General features: G+C 48.6%; 1 protein-coding gene and 1 long non-coding RNA gene across 2 annotated transcripts; one reads left to right on the top strand and one right to left on the bottom strand.

Moving 5' to 3' along the window:
• The first annotated feature begins 1036 nt into the window (after nucleotides 1-1036).
• Nucleotides 1037-4430, top strand: Fos (Fos proto-oncogene, AP-1 transcription factor subunit). The gene is made up of 4 exons (XM_041658800.1): nucleotides 1037-1336; nucleotides 2081-2332; nucleotides 2764-2871; nucleotides 2987-4430. Exons 1-4 carry the CDS (start codon nucleotides 1196-1198, stop codon nucleotides 3626-3628), a joined length of 1143 nt encoding a protein of 380 aa, XP_041514734.1. The 5' UTR covers nucleotides 1037-1195; the 3' UTR covers nucleotides 3629-4430.
• Nucleotides 4431-6034: 1604 nt separating this feature from the next.
• LOC121452560 lies at nucleotides 6035-13758 on the bottom strand. Its single transcript, XR_005974855.1, has 3 exons — nucleotides 13535-13758; nucleotides 12592-12665; nucleotides 6035-6535 (listed from the first exon to the last, which is right to left on the bottom strand). It is a non-coding gene; the product is annotated as an uncharacterized LOC121452560 (long non-coding RNA).
• Between the last annotated feature and the right edge of the window lie 6575 nt (nucleotides 13759-20333).

The following is a 20333-nucleotide window of genomic DNA, read 5'->3' as shown; positions in this document are numbered from 1 at the left end:
TTCACTTTGTAACCCAGAGCTGTCCCCCTTCTCACTAATAACCGCCCCCCACCCCGGCCCCAGCTCAAAACTAGGCAAACGACCCCTTCAGGCATCCTTGCAGGGAGGTTTTGCGTAATATTTTTCATCAGTGTCTTTGGGGGCTGACAGCCACCCTAATACCTCCAAGTGGCTAAGAGCCAGGGAGTGTGTGTGTGTGTGTGTGTGGGGGGGGTGCTTTCTTCCTTTAAAACACGAATGAATGAATGGACTCAGTATCATAGGTAAAATGGGCTATTGTGCACTTATTTAGAATACTTCACTTCTTCCAACCTCAGTCCTAGTGTTACTCGAGGCCAGGGGTTGGAGCGAGGGGCTGAGAAGCTGATACCATTTTATTTATTTATTTGCACTGATTTGCGGTGGGCAAGCTTTCCTTTGGGAACGGAGGTTTCGAGCCTTTAGGGTTACGTACCTGTTTCTCCTAAACCAGATTCAGAAATGTCCCAGATTTCTGGACCGTGGAAAGGAGGCGACCCCATCTCGTGCCCTGACCCTGGGACAAATGGGTCCACACTGAATCAGGTGCGAATGTTCGCTCGCCTTCTCTGCCTTTCCCGCCTCCCCTCCCCCGATCGCGGCCCCCACTCTGCTCCCCCCCCCCCTCCGCACTGCACCCTCAGAGTTGGCTGCAGCCGGCAAGCAGTTCCCGTCAGTCCCTCCCTCCTTTACACAGGATGTCCATATTAGGACATCTGCGTCAGCAGGTTTCCACGGCCGGTCCCTGTACTCCTGGGGGGGACTATCCCCGAAATCCTACATACGGGGAGTTCAGGAGACCCTCTAAGACCCTTAATGTGAACACTCAGAGGTGAAAATCGCTTGACGAGTCGGGGGTCGGGGGATCTGGGGCGGGGAGTTGACGACAGGGCGGCTGCAGAGGGCCCTGGCGCGCTCCTCCCCCTCCATCGCCACAGTTCCGCCCAGTGCCAGTGACGTATTAACCAAGTCCATTCACTTCGCGCGCTTCTCTATAAAGGCACCGGTGGAGGCGCCTACTACTCCAACCGCGACTGCAGCTAGCTACTGAGAAGACTGGATAGAGCCAGCGGCGCCGCGAACGAGCAGTGATCGCGCTCCCAGCCCAGCTCTGCTCCGCAGCTCCCACCAGTGTCTGTCCCTGGACCCCTCGCCCGGATTTCCCTAAACTTCGACCATGATGTTCTCCGGTTTCAACGCCGACTACGAGGCATCATCCTCCCGGTGCAGCAGTGCCTCCCCGGCCGGGGACAATCTTTCCTACTACCATTCCCCAGCCGACTCCTTCTCCAGCATGGGATCCCCTGTCAACGCACAGGTGAGTTTGCCTTTGTGCAGCCGCCGGGTCCGCGCTGAGGGTCGCAGAGAAGGGGATACCGGGATGGGACACTCAGGGACGTCAGTTGGAAGGAGGTCTCACTTTTTCTCTTGGGAGGGAGACTGGAGCGGACAGAATAGCCCTAGCTTGGGAATCCAGGACTTGTCTGAGCGCCTGCACGCTTGTCATAGTAAGACTTAGTACCCCCTTCCCGCGCAGCAGGTTTATTTTGAGTGGCCTGCGCTCTTCCCTTGGTGTCTTGTCTTTGAGATCAGCCCGGGGCTCGAGCTAAGACTAGCTAACGAGAGCCTGCGAGGCGGCAAACAGCGGCAATCCCCCCTCCTGGGGCAGCCTGGAGCAGGGAGGAGGGAGGAGGGTGCTGCGGGCGGGTGTGTAAGGCAGTTTCATTGATAAAAAGCGAGTTCATTCTGGAGACTCCGGAGCGGCGCCTGCGTCAGCGCAGACGTCAGGGATATTTATATCAAACCCCCTTTCAAGCGAGTGATGCTGAAGGGATAACGGGAACGCAGCGGTAGGATGGAGGAGAAAAGCTGCGCTGCAGAATTCAAGGGAGGAAATTGGGAGAGCTTTTATCTCGGATGAGATACATACAGGAAGACATAAGCAAGTCTCTGACCCGAATGTTTCTCTCTCTCCCTGCTGCATACGACACTAAGGCTACTTGCTCCACCTGTCTGGAACCTGCTCGCTCACCTCCACTTTCTTCTTTCTGTTTTGTTTCAGGACTTCTGTTCAGATCTGTCCGTTTCCAGTGCCAACTTTATCCCCACGGTGACAGCCATCTCCACCAGCCCAGACCTGCAGTGGCTGGTGCAGCCCACCCTGGTCTCCTCCGTGGCCCCATCGCAGACCAGAGCGCCCCATCCCTACGGAGTCCCCACCCCGTCAACTGGGGCTTACTCCAGGACCGGACTGGTGAAGACCATGTCAGGCGGCAGAGCGCAGAGCATTGGCAGGAGAGGCAAAGTAGAGCAGGTGAGCTGCGAGCGATTCTGGACCTGGGGTTGGGAGGCAGCGCGCAGGAGGGGAGGTGGCGGGCGGGGAGGACACAACAGAGAGTGTAGAACCCTGGTACAACTCACGGCACTTCCGGATCTGGAGCCGTGACTGCAAGCCCTTACCCTCCCTTGTCAGATTCTGATAGTTGGCCCCCAGAAGTACCCTAGATAGTTTCCCAGACAGCTTCCTACCCCGTTCTTTAGCTCGGTCGCTTCTTTGTTCCCTTGCTAAAGATCTTACTTTATATGCAAATCACACCCAGCCTGACAACTGCAGGTTAAAAAAAAAAAAAAACTGCTTCACCAAGAGCTGCGGGTGTTGCAGGAGCCAGTTTCACTGGGGTGACTGAATGGAGGTGATGACAGACAATCTTACTGAAGGTTGGACCTTTTTTATTATTATTGTAGTTGTCTCCCGAAGAGGAAGAGAAACGGAGAATCCGAAGGGAGAGGAATAAGATGGCTGCAGCCAAATGCCGGAATCGGAGGAGGGAGCTGACTGATACTCTCCAAGCGGTAGGTAGAGCCTGCTGGCTACTTCTGCAACTTCCAAGTTGGAGGTTGGGACTAAGGGATGAGGGTCCTTAGGCAAGACTGTGTCTTATGCTTTCCTTCCTCTCTCCCTGTGCAGGAGACAGACCAACTTGAAGAGGAGAAGTCTGCCTTGCAGACGGAGATTGCCAATCTGCTGAAAGAAAAGGAAAAACTGGAGTTCATTTTGGCAGCCCACCGACCTGCCTGCAAGATGCCCGATGACCTGGGCTTCCCAGAAGAGATGTCGGTGGCTTCCCTGGATTTGACTGGGGGTCTGCCTGAGGCTGCTACCCCAGAGTCTGAGGAGGCCTTCTCACTGCCTCTTCTCAATGACCCTGAGCCCAAGACATCGCTGGAGCCAGTCAAGAGCATCAGCAATGTGGAGCTGAAGGCTGAGCCCTTTGATGACTTCTTGTACCCATCACTATCCCGACCCAGTGGCTCTGAGACCGCCCGATCTGTGCCAGACATGGACCTGTCTGGTTCCTTCTATGCAGCAGACTGGGAGCCCCTACACAGCAGCTCCCTGGGGATGGGGCCCATGGTCACAGAGCTGGAGCCCCTATGCACCCCGGTGGTCACCTGTACTCCCAGCTGTGCTACTTACACGTCTTCCTTTGTCTTCACCTACCCGGAGGCTGACTCCTTCCCTAGCTGTGCAGCTGCCCACCGGAAGGGCAGCAGCAGCAACGAGCCCTCCTCTGACTCCCTCAGCTCACCCACACTACTCGCCCTGTGAGCGGTCAGGGAAGGGGAGGCAGCCGGCATTCAAAAGTGCCACTGCTTTGAGCTGGTGCATTACAGAGAGGAGAACCACGTCTTCCCTCGAGGGTTTCCGTAGACCTAGGGAGGACCTTGTCTGTGCGTGAAACACACCAGGCTGTGGGCCTCATGGACTTGAAAGCATCGCATCCACATCTGGACTCAAGTCCTCATTTCTTCCGGAGTTGTAGCAAAAGCGCATGGAGTCTTTTGTTCCTAGTGACACCTGAGAGCTGGTAGTTAGTAGCATGTGAGCCAGGCCTGGGTCTGTGTCTCTTTCCTCTTTCTCCTTAGTCTTCTCATAGCATTAACTAATCTGTTGGGTTCATTATTGGAATTAACCTGGTGCTGGATATTCTCGGATTGTATCTAGTGCAGCTGATTTTAACAATACCTACTGTGTATCTGGCAATAGTGTGTTCCAATTAGACATGACCAATGTTAAACTAAGAGAAAAATTGAACTTTATTTTCCAGTAGATAGAACTAAATAGCTATATCCACGTACTGTAGTTCCTCTTCGGCGTCAATGTTCATCGTGATGTTACTGATCATGCATTGTTGAGGTGATCTGAATGTCCTGACATTAACAGTTTTCCATGAAAACGTTTTATTGTGTTTTCAATTTATTTATTAAGATGGATTCTCAGATATTTATATTTTTATTTTATTTTTTTCTACCCTGAGGTCTTTCGACATGTGGAAAGTGAATATGGATGAAATTTTAAGCATTGTTTGCTTATTGTTCCAAGACATTGTCAATAAAAGCATTTAAGTTGAATGCGACCACCTCGTTGCTCGTTTTGTTCTGAGAGTTATTGTATGGTTTCTGGAAGGCATTCGTGGAGACCAGTTTGTCTAGATGGGTAGGTTCTGGAGGGAGACACGCCTTTGTCTGTTCCCTTATCACACAGAAGGAAACGCTAGTTCAGAATATTTTACAGATATATGTGTTCAGATTGCATTGCTAAGGTTTTCTACCTGCCCTGGGGGCTGAAAGCTGCGTGTAGTAACTTGAGCAAGGACATGCTTCTCTTTTCTGCTTTTTGGAGGGGACATTCTTGAATTTATGTGCTCATCTTAGGTTTAGTAGTCTTCATGGGAAAGGAATCCTTTAACAGAGGGTAGTTCTAGAAAAACAATTCTAACTTTTTATTTGGTATTGTTTGAGATAGGATCTTGCTAGGAGGCCCAGGGTGGCCCCAAACTCACAGTAATCTTGCCTCAGGCTCGTCAGTGCTGGTTATTACAGATGACCAGCAAGCTGAGCTTCTTATTCCTACAAAATCATGTGAAGATTTACTCTTATGTTAGAAGTGGGTCAGTAGAAGAATGGCTGAAATGAATGACCCTCCACCCTGCACACCGAGTCACCACTTCCCACTCTTGTCCAGTCTATTAGACTGAACTGCCTCTTTTGTTCAATTAAGCTTCAAACTTATATTTATTTGTCTCTATGTGGAAGGCATTCATGTACCATGGCACTGGAGGGCACAGGACAACTTCCAGAAGCTATGCTTCCTGGGCATTGAACTCAGGTCAACAGGCATGGTGACAAGCACCTTTGCTCATAGAGCCAATCCTGCCAGCCCTGAGCTGCCTCTTTTTTTTTCTTTAAAGGTGTATTATTTTTATTTTATGTGTTAGAATGTTTTGCTGGCTATGCACCATATACCTGCAGTGCTCACAGAGGGCAGAAGAGGGCGATAGATCTCTTGGAACTGGAGTTGAGAGACAATGGTTTTAGCCTCCATGCTGGTGCTGGGAACCTGAACCCGGATCCTCTGTAGGACTAACAAGTGCTTTTAACTGCTCTCAACCATCTCCCAGGCCCTCCTGTACTGCCTCTTAATACTTGGCTTTAGGAGTTGAGTAGGGCAGTGGTGGCCCATACCTTTAATCTTAGCTTTTGAGAGACACAGTCAGGCAGATCTCTGTGAGTTCGAGGCCACCCTGGCCTACAAAGCAAGTTCCAGGACAGTCAGAGTTGTTAAACAGAGAAACCCTGTCTTGAAAAACTAAAAAAGTTTTCCCTTGGATAAAAACAACAATTTTTTCATTTTTTTTATTATTTGAGATAGGTCCAATGTAGGCTAGTCTGACCTCAGACTTGTTAGACAGCCTGTTTATATCTCCCAAGTGCTGGGACTACAGGTAGGCACCGTCATGCCTGCTTGAGTTCCTCACGCTAACCTATGCTCATTTAGTTGACCTTTTTTATTCTCAGAAGAAAAGAGGGGAGGGTCTTATCCTATGGCACAGTGAAAAACAAATTCTAATTCTGAAGTTACTTTAATGCCATTCAGATTACAGTGTGTGTGGGGGGGGGGCTGACAATTCAGAGATCTCAAGCAGCACAAATAATGGCTGATCATTCTGTAAATAAAAGTTACATAATAGTTCAGTAGGGAGAAGTCAGCAGATGCTGAATAAGCTGTAGCTGAGAAAGTTTATGGTCTCAAAGAAGAACACGACCTTTGTCTGGGATGCCTCTGGTAAGGTTGGTTGCTCTCATTGGCACAGGTACAAACCACAATGAAAGGAGACTGAGCCCCACCCTTTGTGCCCAAGTGCTGGCTGGAAGGGGAGCTTCCGGGTCATTAGTGGTAATGAAAATCACTTGGAGGTCATGGTGGACCTCATCCTCTGGCAAGTTACGTCTTTTATTTCAAATGGCAGTTCACTAGTCTTGAGCTGCTGCTCTTACCGTGACGATCAACACTTCAGAGCAACTCACTCAGGTCTCTTAGACCAGTCCTTATGGCACACACCCCTTGCACACTGCTTTTGCCAGTCTTGAGTTAAGAGTAGCCATGTTGGTACTCCAACAATCCCAGAGTTGAGGTGAGAGGCTCACCTGGAGTTCAGGGTTACACTGTGAGATCCTATATAAATAAAATGTAATGTAAAAAAAAATGGTTTAGGTTCATTGTCTGCTCCTTAAAGGGTAAATATCCTTTAAATGTGATTTCTAACTTTAGAATGAAGGCAGTATTTATAAGGACCCAGTGAGCTTCTTTTAATGTGTGGTGATAACAAGCCGAGATTGCCCAGATAGGGAAGGGCAATACAGGAAAGCGGCTTGCCCTGGGGGCCTTACTAATGGTCCTGTGGGGCCCCAAACTGGCTATGGAAAACAAGCTTCCTTTTGACAGCCATGACACAAACCCTTCTTCAGTTCACCACAGCCCAGGCTATACTCCATCCACAGGGGAGCGGTGACATTCTAAGAAGACAGAATCTCTAAAAGCCTTCTCAGAATTCATGGGATCCCCCACAGGACTGTCACCTTCCAAGCTCCCTGCCAGCTCCATTCATGGTCTAGAGGGAAGAAAGAAAGGCCTTCCCTGTCTAGCCACAGCACTTCTTCCAAATCCCCCAATAACTCCTGAGGATGATTGACACTGGGGATGCTAACTTTCTTTTGGAAAACACTTCCATGTCTGCTCAGAAGATACAGCTCAAGCTGGTTTCAGTGATATCACACCTGCACATCGTCATGACCACACGTATTGATATAGACCTGTACACAAACAGAAAGGGCTAAACACCAGGGGCCAGACCTACCAATGGATTCTAAGATCTAGTTTGGAGCTATAGTACAGAGTTAATAGACATTTTGCTCAGTGAGTGAATGAGTAAATCCTACCTGCTTTCCACAACCAGAAAGGGAGTCTGAGCATGCTCTGTCACTTCAGTTCCAGTCCTGTGTCCCTCCACCCGATCCCCATAGGGTATCAGGCAATAGGTATGTTACATCTTTTACATTTGGCTGCAAACACACACCCCACTTCTAGCCTTCATTTCTGGGATTCCTTCATTGCCTCCCCTGAATTCCTTCTGCCATTTCAGCGAAGTGAGTTTGGAACTGTGTGCTGAAATTACTTTCAGATGACAGAAGATATCCATCTTTGTAGACTCGCAGACAACAGACTCCAGGTCATCTTCACACACCCCTACATCTCAGGCAATTATCAAAATTAAAGGGAAGCGCTTTTTGTTCTGATAACAGTTATTTTGTGTCAACAGCGATTCCCATAGGTGAAAGCAGATCAGTCTCGCTGCGTCTACTTAAGAGACAAAGTCTAAGCAAATGACCTCAAGTTTCAGTGTCTCAAAAGCAAAAGCGTCATTTAAGTTATGCACAAGGTTCCTCCCAAACAGTTCTCCAAAGGTTAAGGAGCAGGACTGACATTAGGATGCTGAACATCAGGTGCTGGGGTTGCTATCAATGCTAATGAGCTGACCCTTGATTCTTCCTCAGCTTTCCTAAGCCCCGCACCCTGTAAACACACAGTTCATGGGATTCCTTTGATTCTGGACACATCTAGCACTCATTCCTTCAAGCAGGTATGGTTTGTGCTGCTGGGCCTCTATCTAGGTCCCTTTCCCCAAAATTGGCTGCTTCTTGACATTCAGTGCTTAGCTCAAAGCTAAGCCTCCTAGATGCCTTCTGTGGTCATTCTGTCCTGGCTGTCTTCTGCACACACTGCCTTCACGTGATTTTCTCATGATCCCCATTTGGGTTTCCACAGCATTTACCATGAGCTGCAACAGCCAACCTAAGTTTTCTTTTACTTAAAAAAAAAGTAAAGGTCTTGCCCCTCATTACTGAACTCTAAGTCCCATGAGAGCAAAGACCTGTTGCACCTTGATCACAACCGTGTCCCAGTGTCCCTTAGGGTTATCGAATAAATGAAAATAAATGAGGGAATGCAGATGAAAACCTTAAAAATGTCAGAGTATAGTTGGACTTCTTCCAGAGTAGAAAAGCATGTCCCGTTATTAAATACAAATCCCCAGGCTGGAGAGAGAGCTAGCTCAGCTGTTGGCACTTGCTTCTCTTCCAGAGGACCCAGGTTCAATTCCCAGAAGCCACAATGAGTGGCTCACAATAGACTACAACTCCTGCTCCAGGGGAGACCCAACACCTCTGGCTTTGGTGGGCACCGGCACTAACATGCACACATGCACACACACAGGTATAAATTAAAAGTAAAATCAATTGTTGCTTAAGCAACAACAAACTCTGCACTGTCCAGATGGCTTATCGGATAAAAGAGCCTGAGTTCCACCCTGGAAGCCACGTAAAGGTGGAAGGAGAGAACCAAGCCACTAGGTTGTTCTCCGACCCCCACACTTGTCTACCCACGCTCATTTCAAAAACTTGCTCTAGGAATGGTGGCTCCTGCTACAATTCCAGCACTGGGGAGGCTGAAGCAGGAGCAGAGCAGGATGGCACAGGCCACAGAGTAAGATCCTGTTTGTTTTGTTGATGTTGCTGCTTTTGTTTTGTAAACAGAAAAATTAACTGCCAAATGGACACACATCAACTCAATTCTCCTTAAAGAATAATCAACATGTTTTCACTTTGGTTAAAAGACTTCCAGAGTTCATTTGGTGTGCCAGAGGATGCAACCTGTAATTAAGTCTGCATTAAAATGAGAGAGTAAGAGTTAGCCATTCCGTTATCAACATCAGCATCATTAGAGAAGGTCCAGACCTGACAACAGGCCGGGGGATAAGATGCACTAGATGTGGTGTGTGCCTTCCATCTCTGCAAGCGGCCGGCTGGACAGAGTGCCACTGTCTACGCATGCAGGAACAATCACCAGAAATCTAAGCTAGTTTCGCTGCACACAACCCGTTTCTATGGTCTACACACCCTCTTAGAGACTAAGCTAAACTACCTTTCTTTTGCCAAAAAGCATTGTTTTGTTACTGCAGAAGAAAGAGTGGAAGGGTTCTGGCTACTGTCTCAAGGAGGCTGGTTGGTCTGGTCACCAGCTCTGCTTCAAAAGTCCTTTCTCTCCCCTCCCCTCCCCCGCCCCAGTGCATGGGTTTGGTTAAAGCAGGTGATTAGAAGTCTGGGGACTCGCAGGTGTTTAATTGTTTGCTATGTCAGGAACACTTAAAAAAAAAACAAAAACAAAAAACCAAAAAGAAAAAAAAGAAAGAAAAGAAAAGAAACACTTCATTCGAGTTTGAGGTCAGCCTGGTCGACAAAGTGAGTTCCAGGACGGCTAGGGCTACACAGAGAAACCCTGTTTCGAACAAACAAATAAAACTCACTTCATCCCAGAGACAGGCCCAGAGACTTAGGATGTAGTGTTATAGGGCTTGCTAGCTTGTGTGAGCCCCTGGGTTGGCTCCCTGGCACTGCAAAAGGAAGGAACATTACAGTAATCCCATAAGGAAAGGGCCCAGTTTAAAAGGCCTGGGACAAAAGGCAGCACCTTTATCCTAAATGTAAATGGCCTGGGCTCCAGTTGCAGCGTTTATTTTGGGGAGAAAAAACAACATCTATTTGGGGGCTTTTTAACAAATCATATGACTATCATCACAGGCAAATTTATCAGGACGTGATAAACTAATCTGGAATTGAGGAACTGGATCCAATCCAGCAAAGTGTTCCAGAATATAAACTGAGTTATGGATTCTGGCTCCTTGACCTTAGGCAAATTAAGTACTCTGTACTCAGTTTCTTCAGTGGCAAATGGAGATGCTAACTGTTTTGAGACTGCTACGAGCATTCAGCAAAGCAAATTGGCATATTGACAGGGCTCATTACAGCTCTGAGACCCGAAAAAATATGGTAGAAGGGTTGGTTGTTATTATGAGTTTGGTGGACAACATTCGGTCAGAGAAACAAATGGGGGCCGAATTTCATAGAACAGCAAGGTTCTGGGTGCCAACTGTATATCATGCATTGGATTCAGAAGCGAGCAAGACACGGTTGTGTTCTAAAAGAATGTGGACCCCAGTAAAGGCGAAAGACACATAAACACATACATTATAACACATTAGAAACTGCAGGTTTGAGGGAAAGAAGGCAGTGAGGTGCTCTACTAGGGAGATTCTCTAGGTGCCCTCTGAGTTGGGCTTTGGAGGTGGATGAGGTAGAGATATTCAAGGTATTGAACCACTCTAAAGCACAGACTCATAGAGCAGTGAATTTGGCTTTGCTAGGCTAATCCTATAAAATACATGGGGTGGAGCTCAGCGGAGGGAGGGTGGGGATCTACCATTTCCATCAGTACTGCAGTATCAGCGGGGAGGAGGCTAAAGGCAGGCCAAGAAGAGATAACTGTGGCCAGGTTACTCATTCATTTATTCATCATTTATGCCCCGGCAATGCTTAAGTGTGCAGGAGCACCCAGTTTATGACATTCCCTAGTTGTCCTATCTTGGGCGTCCTAGATGCTTGTGTTATTGTCATACCCAAGGTTCCACAGTCTTCCTTTATGCTGTCTAGCCAGCATCTTTTGAGCCTTCCTCTTTCCTTCTCCTGTGTGCTCCTCCAAGCAGTGCTGTCTTCAGGTATCTGCCACCATTCATTCTCATAACATGGCCAACGTATCTCAAGCGCCATGGTCATCTCCTATAGTTTACTTCCTACTGTGGATGGAGACGTTTCTTAAGGTCATCACTTAGCAGCTTATCTCTTCGTGTGATGCCTAGAATCCTCCTGTGTTTGAGATAGCATGTCTCAGGAGGATTCTAGACCAGATGAATTTAGCTAGTTGAGTTGTTCGAAGGTTCAGTGAAGGAAGTGGTGGTGGGGTAACTAGGGGGAAGGACTGCCCAGACTTGGTGATGGAGTGGATCTAAGTTCATGTCTAGATTTACCAAACTTGACACACAGGTAGGCTTATGATTCACTAGTGTCTTTTCACCAGTGACATGGGTTTGGGGAATATGGAAATTAAGGTGCATGTGGAACACATTAGGTTTGCAATGCCTGTGGGATCCACCCAGGGGGAGTGGAGGCAATCACAATAACCCAACAGAAGATGAAATGAGTTGGCAGGGTTTATTCAGAGCCCAAGGTTTGCATAGAACCTGTGGCCCTGGGGTAAAGTTTCACACGAGCCTGTTATGTGCCAGCCTCTGCTTTATCCAGGCACAGTTCTGGGCCAGGGACCCTGTCTGCTCTGCTAACCAGTATGCCACTAGCAACTGGTGCTTGATAGGCACAGAGTCATTGTCTTGTCAAATGGCTGTCTCATTTGGTCTTCAGCACACAACAGGCCAATGAGACGGATATTAGTCTCTGCATTTCACAGGTGTGGAGTACGATCCAGGAAGCAGTAAATGCATTGGCCCAGGGCCCACAGCTGGTAAGCGGTAGACCTGAGATTTGAATATACACTCTGTGACTCTGAAAGCCCAAACTGCTTAACCACATTACCAGATCATTAGAATTTGACTCTAGTTATATAGTTGACCCTTCTGAGATTGACACATGCCCATCAGGGCTGGGACTGGCTAGAGAGATGACTCAGCAAGTAGAGTGCTTGCTGCCAAGCCCGACAGCCCGAGTTCAATCCCAAGGAGCCGCACAAAGGAAAGAAAGAAGCAGCTCTATCTTCACATACACACAAGACAAACAAACAAATGCCCTCTGGGGGCTGAGGCAGGGTGAGCTCTGTATTTCCCATGTATTTATTTGTGTATGTGTGTGTGCACTTGTGTCATGGTGGTATGGAGGACAGAGGGCAACTTTAGGGAGTCTGTTCTCCCTTTCCATCTCTACATGGCTTCCAGGGATCAAATTCAAACATCAGGCTTGCTTTGTAAGAGCTTTCCCAGCTGAACTATCTTGCTGACCCCCTTAAACTAACTTTCTTTGTTTGTTGAGAAAGGGTCTCATAGTTTAGTCTTGGCTGGCCTGGATCAAACTGGCCTTGAACTCATGGAGATCCGACTGCTTCTGCCTCCTGAGTGTTGGGATTAAAAGGAGTGTGTCACCATGCCTTGATTCCCTCCCCCCCAAACCAAACCAAACCAAACCAAACAAAAAAAACCAAAGCAAACCAAAACTACCCCCCAAACCCACCACCACCAAAAACAAAAAACCAAAACCAAAAACAGATTTGAAGTAAAGTAGCTGGTTATGGTATCCTGCATCTGTAAACCCCAAACTGAGAAGTAGATTTACCTCTGAAATAGAGTTCAAGGCTATCTTTTGTTGCGTACCAAATTTGAGACCAGCACGAAGGTCATGAATCCTTTCTGAAAAAAAAAACAAAAAAACAAAAAACAAAAAACTAAAACAGGCAAAACCAAACTGATAAAACATAGTATCTGTGAAGACAAACTGGACTTGAGTTACTTCAGTAGTTCTGTCGCTGGGTATGAGCATCTGGGTTTTTTGTTTTGTTTTTCAAGACAGAGTTTCTCTGCGCAGCCCCAGCTGCCCTGGAACTCCCTCTGTAGACCAGGCTAATCTTGAACACCCGCCCCCCACCCCCAAGTCCTGGGATTAAAGGTGTACACCATCAATGTCTGCCTGAGCACCTGGGATTTTGGTGTGTTTATAGGTCATTATAGAGCAGTGCATGTAATAACGTGATATTTTGTCATGCTACTGGCAAATGTGCATCATAGTGAGCGCATTTAGCATTTTTATTAGATGTTATCTCCTTAGTGTGCTCTTTAAAATGGAAGATTTCTTTAAAATTGTTTGCTTTGAAACTGAAGGACCATCAGGAACACATAACACCAACTGAATGATGTCGTGGTAGCTCAACGGCCAGCAGTAACTTGGGCTGACAGTGTGTGCAGCACTATTCTAAATACTATGTAACTTTTTTTTTTTAAGGTGGTAGAACTGGAGGGGCGGCTCCGCGGTGTAGAGTGAACACTGCTCTTGCAGAGGACCCGAGTCTAGTTCTCAGTACACACATCCATCCGGCACACCTGTATGCACGTGTACAGGCACGTACATAAAAATAATAAAGATAAATTTGTATTAAAAATAGTCACAGGGCTGGGGTTGTGCTTTAGTTGCCAGAGTGCTTGCCTAGCATGAAAGAAGCGCTGGGTCTGAGTTCCAGAACTGTATGAACAGGGTACCATGTGGCTCATACCTGTTTTCTCACCTTTTTGGAAGTGTTGGCAAAGGATCAAGGTCATTTCACAGCTACACAGTGAAGTCCAGCTCCACGTGGGATCCGTGAGACTACGTCAAAAATACTCAAAATAGTCACAAGTACCCTCTAAGGTAGGTCTTGATAATATAGCGACAGTCTAGGGCACAGAAAGACTGTGGCCTGCACTGAGTGGCAGCGCTGGAATCTGAGGCCCAGGCAGGGTGTCCCCCCCCCCCCCCCTCCAACGACTGCCTGCTCAGCGGCTAGTAAGGAAAAACCAAGTCTGCAACAACCTTGCAGGCCGGTGAAACGCTCGGGAGGTGGGAGGGCTCCTCTCCGCGGGCTTCCCAGGCACCTCCCGGGGGTCTCGGCGTCCCTACACCCTCCCTCTCGGCACCCTCCCGGCGCCCGCGCCCCGCTTTGTCAAGGCCAAGGTGTCTCCAAGCCCTTCCCAGCTTCCGGCCCTTTACTCCAGGTCAGCTCGCTCCCGCAGGCAGCGCCAGGAGCCGGCCAGTCCCCTATTTACTGTTTGGTTTCCACGGTGACACGTAGGCGCCGTCAGCGCCTTTCGTCAGCGGCTCCCACCCGGCGCCGTGACGTCTGCCCGCCGCTTCCGCTCTGCCCATATTTGGAAAGGCGCTGCGGGTGGGGAAGGGCTGGGAGCCGGACTCCCGCGGCGCCCCGCCCCCTGCTCGGCTCCGCCCCCGCGCGGACCTGCGGTGCCCTGATCTGCGCACCCCTCCTCCTACCCGGACCCTGCGGAGGCGGGTGGGGGCTCGGGTCACCAGCATCCAAGGGGTTCTGATGGTGGAGGCTGCAGTCAAAGCTTAGGGTCTGGCTCATTTGTTTTGGGTGGGTGATCCAGGATCACGATTTTCCCTCTCTGTGCCCGGAAATCCTGGAAGCAGTCTTGGCAGTCGTGGTCTAACCCTCGCCCTCTTTGATACACTTGAATTTCAGATTCAAGTGTCCGAGGTGCAGTGGAAAGCTTTGAGAACAGACATTCTGGGGTCGGTGTTTTCCCTTGGGACATAAGTGACCTTGGGAAGGCCAGTTTCTTCTGACTGGGGGCGGGGCCGTTCTTTTTGCAGCCCCGTCATCCAGCACTGTCCATCACCTTCTAACTGACCCCCTTCTGGTGACATAATTGCAAAGTGGGTGAAGTTCTTGAAGACCCCTGCGGTTCTTATGCCTGCACTAATTGTATCTGTGTGTCTCCTGGGATTTGCTTATATTAGACGCTTAGTTAACTTTAGCTACTGATAATTGAATGGATCCGAGGCAGGTTTCACCTTCATAAGTGTCTCCCACTCCCCCCTCCCGCCCCGCAATTCCTTTTACAGGCGGAGGGAATATTGAGATGATTAATAGTCGCGCGGCAGGGTTGCTGATGTAAAGCGATTTGCGGATGTAAAGGGCAATAAACATGCGGATGTAAAGGAATCCATTGAGATTCCAGAAGTCTCTGAGGAGCCGTGGGTGTGTGCTGCAGGGCCGTGGAGGAGGGGGTGGGACGGGCAGTGCCGCAGTGGCTACGGCTGGGTACTCCGTGGCAATTAACGAGATGCGTAGGGCTAATTCTTCATGAGGCCTATCACACTCCCCCCCCCCCAACACCGACAACACCCCCCCCCTGCCCTGCCCTGTCCTGCCCTGATCTGCCCTGCCCTGGTCGCCCACGCCTCCCAGACCCTTTGGCCATAGGAGTGGGTGTTTTCCAGAATTTCAAAGCTGGAAGGGACTTCAGAGATTAAATTTATTCCATAGACAAGGACACTAACGCTCATAGAGGTTGATTCAGCTAACCGAGCTTGAACAGATAGCTAGAAACAGCTAAAAGTCAGATCTCTGACTTTAAATTGTGTTCATTAGTGGGTATCGAAGTGCGCCTCAACCTGAACTCAATGTGAACGTAGGACCCTATTACTTGGCTTAGCCCATGAACGTTTAGGCCACACATACATATAGGGTAGCCCACGGTCACAATTCAACAGCAGAATGGGGACGATTGTCAAGAGGTGTTTGCTGCAGAAAGCCACTAGCACTCCTGTTTACCATGTGGGGGAGGGGATCTTTGTCTAGAGAAGGGTCGGAACTGCGATCCGCTGCGGCGAAACCTGTCTTAGACTCGCTATTCCCTATTTATCCCCCAGCCGTAGGCAGAGAGCTCAGGCCGCAGCTGGTGAGTAGGTTACAGGACCAACCCTGCCCTGCTGCATGGAAGATCTCTTCGCTCTTAGGAGTCTGGCTGCAGGGAGGAGTCTGGCTGCAGGGAGGCGTCTTTCAACCCCCCCACTTTCAGCGTCGTCCAGATTCTTCTCACAGCCACTTTCCGAACCTCCAGGTTGACTTTGAAGACAGCTCACGCTATGAAGACTGGCGCCTCCTCACCACCCTCTCACCAGCTGATTTGGGGAGTGGTCTGGGAACGGTCCTCTTCCCACTGACAGGACATGAGCTGTCGCCTCAGAACGGCACCTCTGCCACCTGGTGGTTGTGGGAGCCAAGTGTGCCTTCCTCCGGGCGCCTACAGTAGGCAGTTGTGAGAAGGCCAGGGGACAAAATGTGAGTGTGTGCCCTGGGGGGTCAAACTCAGGTTGTCGCGCTCGGCAGCAAGCGCCTTAACCAGCTGAGCCATAAATCGCGATGGTCCACTCTGATGGGAAGCGCCAACCTGGCAGATACAACCCAAACCAAAATAAAATACCCGATCAGTTTAGCTGTTTTCTCTCTGTGGGTTATTTCTGAAGACTTCTTCCATGTGGATGTAGGGAAGCTGTTTTGTAATTTCTCTTGCCAGGACTGTTTTTCAAAACCTGCTCCCCTTCTCTTTCCAATTTTGTTTTGAGTTCCATCTTCGAAATAAGTGTCTAGACTCTCCTTTCTCATAAGCCTTTTGTGACTTGGCTGCACTCGGGGGACACGGTGTACTTATAGGTTGCCTTCCCTTCTCCTTTAGAAAAACTCTATTTGTTGTTATAGTGTGCATATGCATGGTGTGTGTGTGTGTGTGTATGTGCTATGGTATATACATGCTGTGTGTGTGTGTGTGTTCGCGTGCACGTGCGTGCGTGCACTATGGTATATGTGAGGTCGAAGGGCAACTTTGTGGAGCTGTTCTCTCCTTCCAACATTATGAAGGTTCTGGGGATGGAATTCAGGCCATCAGGTTTGTGTAGAAAATACCTCTAGCCACCGAGACATTTGGCCAGCCCTCCTTTTTTTCCTTCCTTTCTTCCTTCCTTCCTTCCTTCCTTCCTTCTTCCCTCCCTCCCTCTCCCCTTTCTTTCTTTCTTTCTTTCTTTCTTTCTTTCTTTTCTGAGACTGAGTCTGGCTGTGTAGTCCACACTGGTTTTGAACTCCTGACCCTCCTGTGTCTGTCTCCTGAGTGCTAGGTATAGGGGCACGTTACCACTGGCTCTTCTTTTCACTATCTCCTTGGATGTGGGGGGGGTCACATATTGTCTTTGTTATTTATAGACCCCCCTATAGGGCCCTCCAGAGGACTGGGGACAAAATTGGCTTTCAATAAGTCATGGCTCACTAACTAGTCACGCCTCTAGACACACTCTGGACCTTTGCATAGATAAGCCTTCTAGAACGCTTAGTTCTTGCTGGTGGCAGGGTGTAGGGGGTGATCCAATCAAAGGTGGCCTTGCACAATATGTAATTTCACAAGAGAAACACCCGGAGTGAGATGAGGAAGTTGGAAGTTTACAGTAGACTCAGAAAAATGAGGAGGGTGGTGACCAGGAAAGGAGGAAGAGCAAGGAGAGGGGTTCTGGAGAAACAGTGCAGGCTCTAGAGCCAGCTTGAAGCCAAGCTGTGTGGCCTTGGGTCGTTTACCCTGCTGGCCCACGTTCTCATAAACAAGTGCGCTCCTCGCGGGAGTACTGGCCTATGAACTGAACTGCTCTGTAGAAAAGCACCAGGTGGCGCACGCCTTTAATCCCAGCACTCGGGAGGCAGAGGCAGGTGGATCTCTGTGAGTTCGAGACCAGCCTGGTCTACAGAGCTAGTTCCAGGGTAGGCTCCAAAGCCACAGAGAAACCCTGTCTCGAAAAAGCAAAAAAAAAAAAAAAAAAAAAAAAAAAAAAAAGAAAAGCACCAGGCAAGTCTAGAGCTAGCTGACTATCAGTGAGGTGTCCAGTTTTCTCGTCTTGCACTATCCTTCTTGGGGTCCCCCAGGTCTAGGTTGACTCCTGTCTGCCTGTAGTTGGTAACCTTGAGTAGCTGTCTCCATGCCCTGGACTTTTAGATTTCTCCTGTGTGAGGCAGGTGTGATTACATCTGCCTCCAAAGACTGCGGTGATACGTTTATAAAGTGTTTATAAAGTGCCTGGTGTATCAGGGGCTCAACATCAGGAGTTATCTTTATTAGCATGGAGAGGGGGGCATTGTAAAGTAGCATGGTGTTCCAAAAATCCTAGAAGTTTTAAGAAAGACAGATTTCATGGACCCAGAATGAGACCAACCGGCTTGCCAGCTTGCAGGGGAGAGGCTGGGGCTGGGCCACGAACATCTATCACTTTTGAAGCAACCAAGAATGATTTGACCTCATGAGATGTGGGGCGCTCATCCCTTTATTCTAGGAACAGTTCCGCCCCACGGCTAGGCTGAGGGTGTGAACCTAGTGGGGCTGGATGCCAGGACCTGTAGGTTCTCTTGCCCGCCCTCCAGGGAGGGGGGCTTTAGCATCTGAGGGTGTGTGCTGGGTGGGCCTTGGCAACCTATTGTTGTTGCTTGTGTGTGAGAATGGCCCAGGGACATCTTGGCCCAGGACGTGGACTCTTGGGCCTAGTAAGCGAAGAACCTGTCTGCACAGCTCCTGAGAACCGCAATTCCAAGCCTTCACTGAAGACATTCTGGGACTGATTGCCAGCTAGTATCGGAGAAGTGGAGGAAGGAGGGATGTGGGAGGCATGTTCATCTCAATTCTCTTCAACCACATGCGTGGAAAAGTACTCACCCGGCTATGCAAATGGTTGGCTCTGTCTTTCAGTTCTTTTTGGAAGAAGGAAGCAGGTTGCAAAATCATACATTGTTAGAGTGTTGCAATCTCAGTGCACATTAGGAATCATAATATGGACTCCATACTTGACAGCTCTTGTCGTGGAACACACCAAGTATCTTGTGCTTTACAACCGATGACGGCCATGGTGGTGGGTCTCCTGTTAAGTAAGTTCGTCTTTGGGGATCTCAAACACAGTTTGACGCTAAGCAAACTCATCTTTGGAGCTGCTGTTTGGAGAGGCACCAAGAAGACTGGAAACCATTCAATTGCTCGTGACAGTGATAGGTGGGCCCTGGTGACAGCCCTACAGCAGCTCTATGGGGACCAGGCAAAAGAAAACAACAACAACAACAAAAAACCAAACACTCAGCGTGCCAAGACGTGAGGGTGCAGGTGTTGGCGGTGCCCGGGGAAGAGGAACTCAGGTTTTGTCTTCTCTTTGCTCCTCTGTGCTTCGTGACTCCTTTTCCTTGTTCCTGGTGAGCATGCGCTGTTTCTGTAAGAAGGAGATGCTTTAAAACGTTCTCAGCGGAGTAGGATTTTGTTTTTTAAATAAATGACAGAGCATAATTTGCCTTGTCCTTTCTTTCCAAAAAAAAAAAATAGGTATTCCTGGTTTAACAAAAAACACCTTTGAAAATTCAGAGAGTGAATATATGGAGAAAATTAAAAGCAACTGTAATCCTTTCGCAAGGACAGCCACTGACAACAGTTTTCACTGTAACTTTCCAGTGCATACTTAATGTTTTTTGTTTTCCTTCCTTCCTTCCTTCCTTCCCTCCCTCCTTCTTTCCTTCCTTCCTTCCTTCCTTCCCTCCCTCCCTCCTTCCTTCCTTCCTTTCTTCCTTCCATCCTTCCTTGGTGTGGGAAGTCCTTCTGTATATATGTTGCTTTTTTTGGTTAATCAAGAAGCTGCTTTCGGCCAATGGCTTAACAGAATATAGCCAGGCTGGATGGATGAGATTTATCTCTATCTATCTATCTATCTATCTATCTATCTATTATCTATCTATCTATCTATCTATCTATCTATCTATCTATCGAGAGAGCAGGCAGAGTCAGGGAGAAGCCATGTAGCTGCCCGCAGGAGAGAGATGCCTCCGCCAGAGCCCATGGGAATCTTGCCAGTAAGCCACACCCACATGGTGATACACAGAATAATAGAAATGGATTAATTTAAGATATAAGAGTTAGCTGGAAATATGCTTAAGCTATTGGCCAAATGGCATTGCAATTAATACAGATTTCAGTGTGATTATTTCAGTTCTGGGCAGCTGGGAACGAACAAGTGGCTTCGGCCAACAGTTGGCACCCAATGTGGGGCCAGCTAAGTCCACATAAAACCTGACAGGGCTTAAAAAATATTACACACACACACACACACACACACAAAACCCCCAAAGTTTAGTTGCATTTTCTTTCAGATGGGCTCTGTTTGCTGGCCACATGTTGCAGTTTTGTTAAGAGAGTTTCCTGATGCAGTTGTAGAAAAAAAAAAAGTGGTGCCATTTTGAAATGGTAGCTTTCCAATCCATGCTGCCAGCACAAGTTCTTTCAAGAGGCCAAGCTCTTGAATGGGGTTTGTGGGCAGCATGCTGTAAGTTACTTGGTGGCAGCATGGGCCAACTGGTTACTAGAGTTGAGGTGGTGAGGATGGCTCCCACAGGGCAGTCTCAGAGGCAGTAAAAGGACCTCTGCCATGTTAGACTAGGCAGAGCCAAAAGGCAAAGCAGCCTTAGTCCTAGGCATGCCCTTTAACATTCCCAAAGTGGTCCTGGTCCAAAAAAATTACAG

Source organism: Microtus oregoni, unplaced genomic scaffold (genome assembly GCF_018167655.1).
Source record: "Microtus oregoni isolate MIOR12 unplaced genomic scaffold, Mior012 000009F_ref0000495, whole genome shotgun sequence".
In the NCBI taxonomy this organism is placed as follows: Eukaryota; Metazoa; Chordata; class Mammalia; order Rodentia; family Cricetidae; genus Microtus; species Microtus oregoni.
The sequence above is the reverse complement of the archived record's forward strand: the minus strand, read 5'-3'. Positions and strand labels throughout refer to the sequence as shown.

Excerpts from the sequence above, each read along its gene's own strand:
- Fos (XM_041658800.1), top strand. The coding sequence starts at position 1,196 with ATGATGTTCTCCGGTTTCAACGCCGACTACGAGGCATCATCCTCCCGG. Across the intron at positions 1,337-2,080 it reads GATCCCCTGTCAACGCACAG|GACTTCTGTTCAGATCTGTC; the intron begins GTGAGTTTGCCT and ends GTTTTGTTTCAG. Across the intron at positions 2,872-2,986 it reads TGACTGATACTCTCCAAGCG|GAGACAGACCAACTTGAAGA; the intron begins GTAGGTAGAGCC and ends CTCCCTGTGCAG.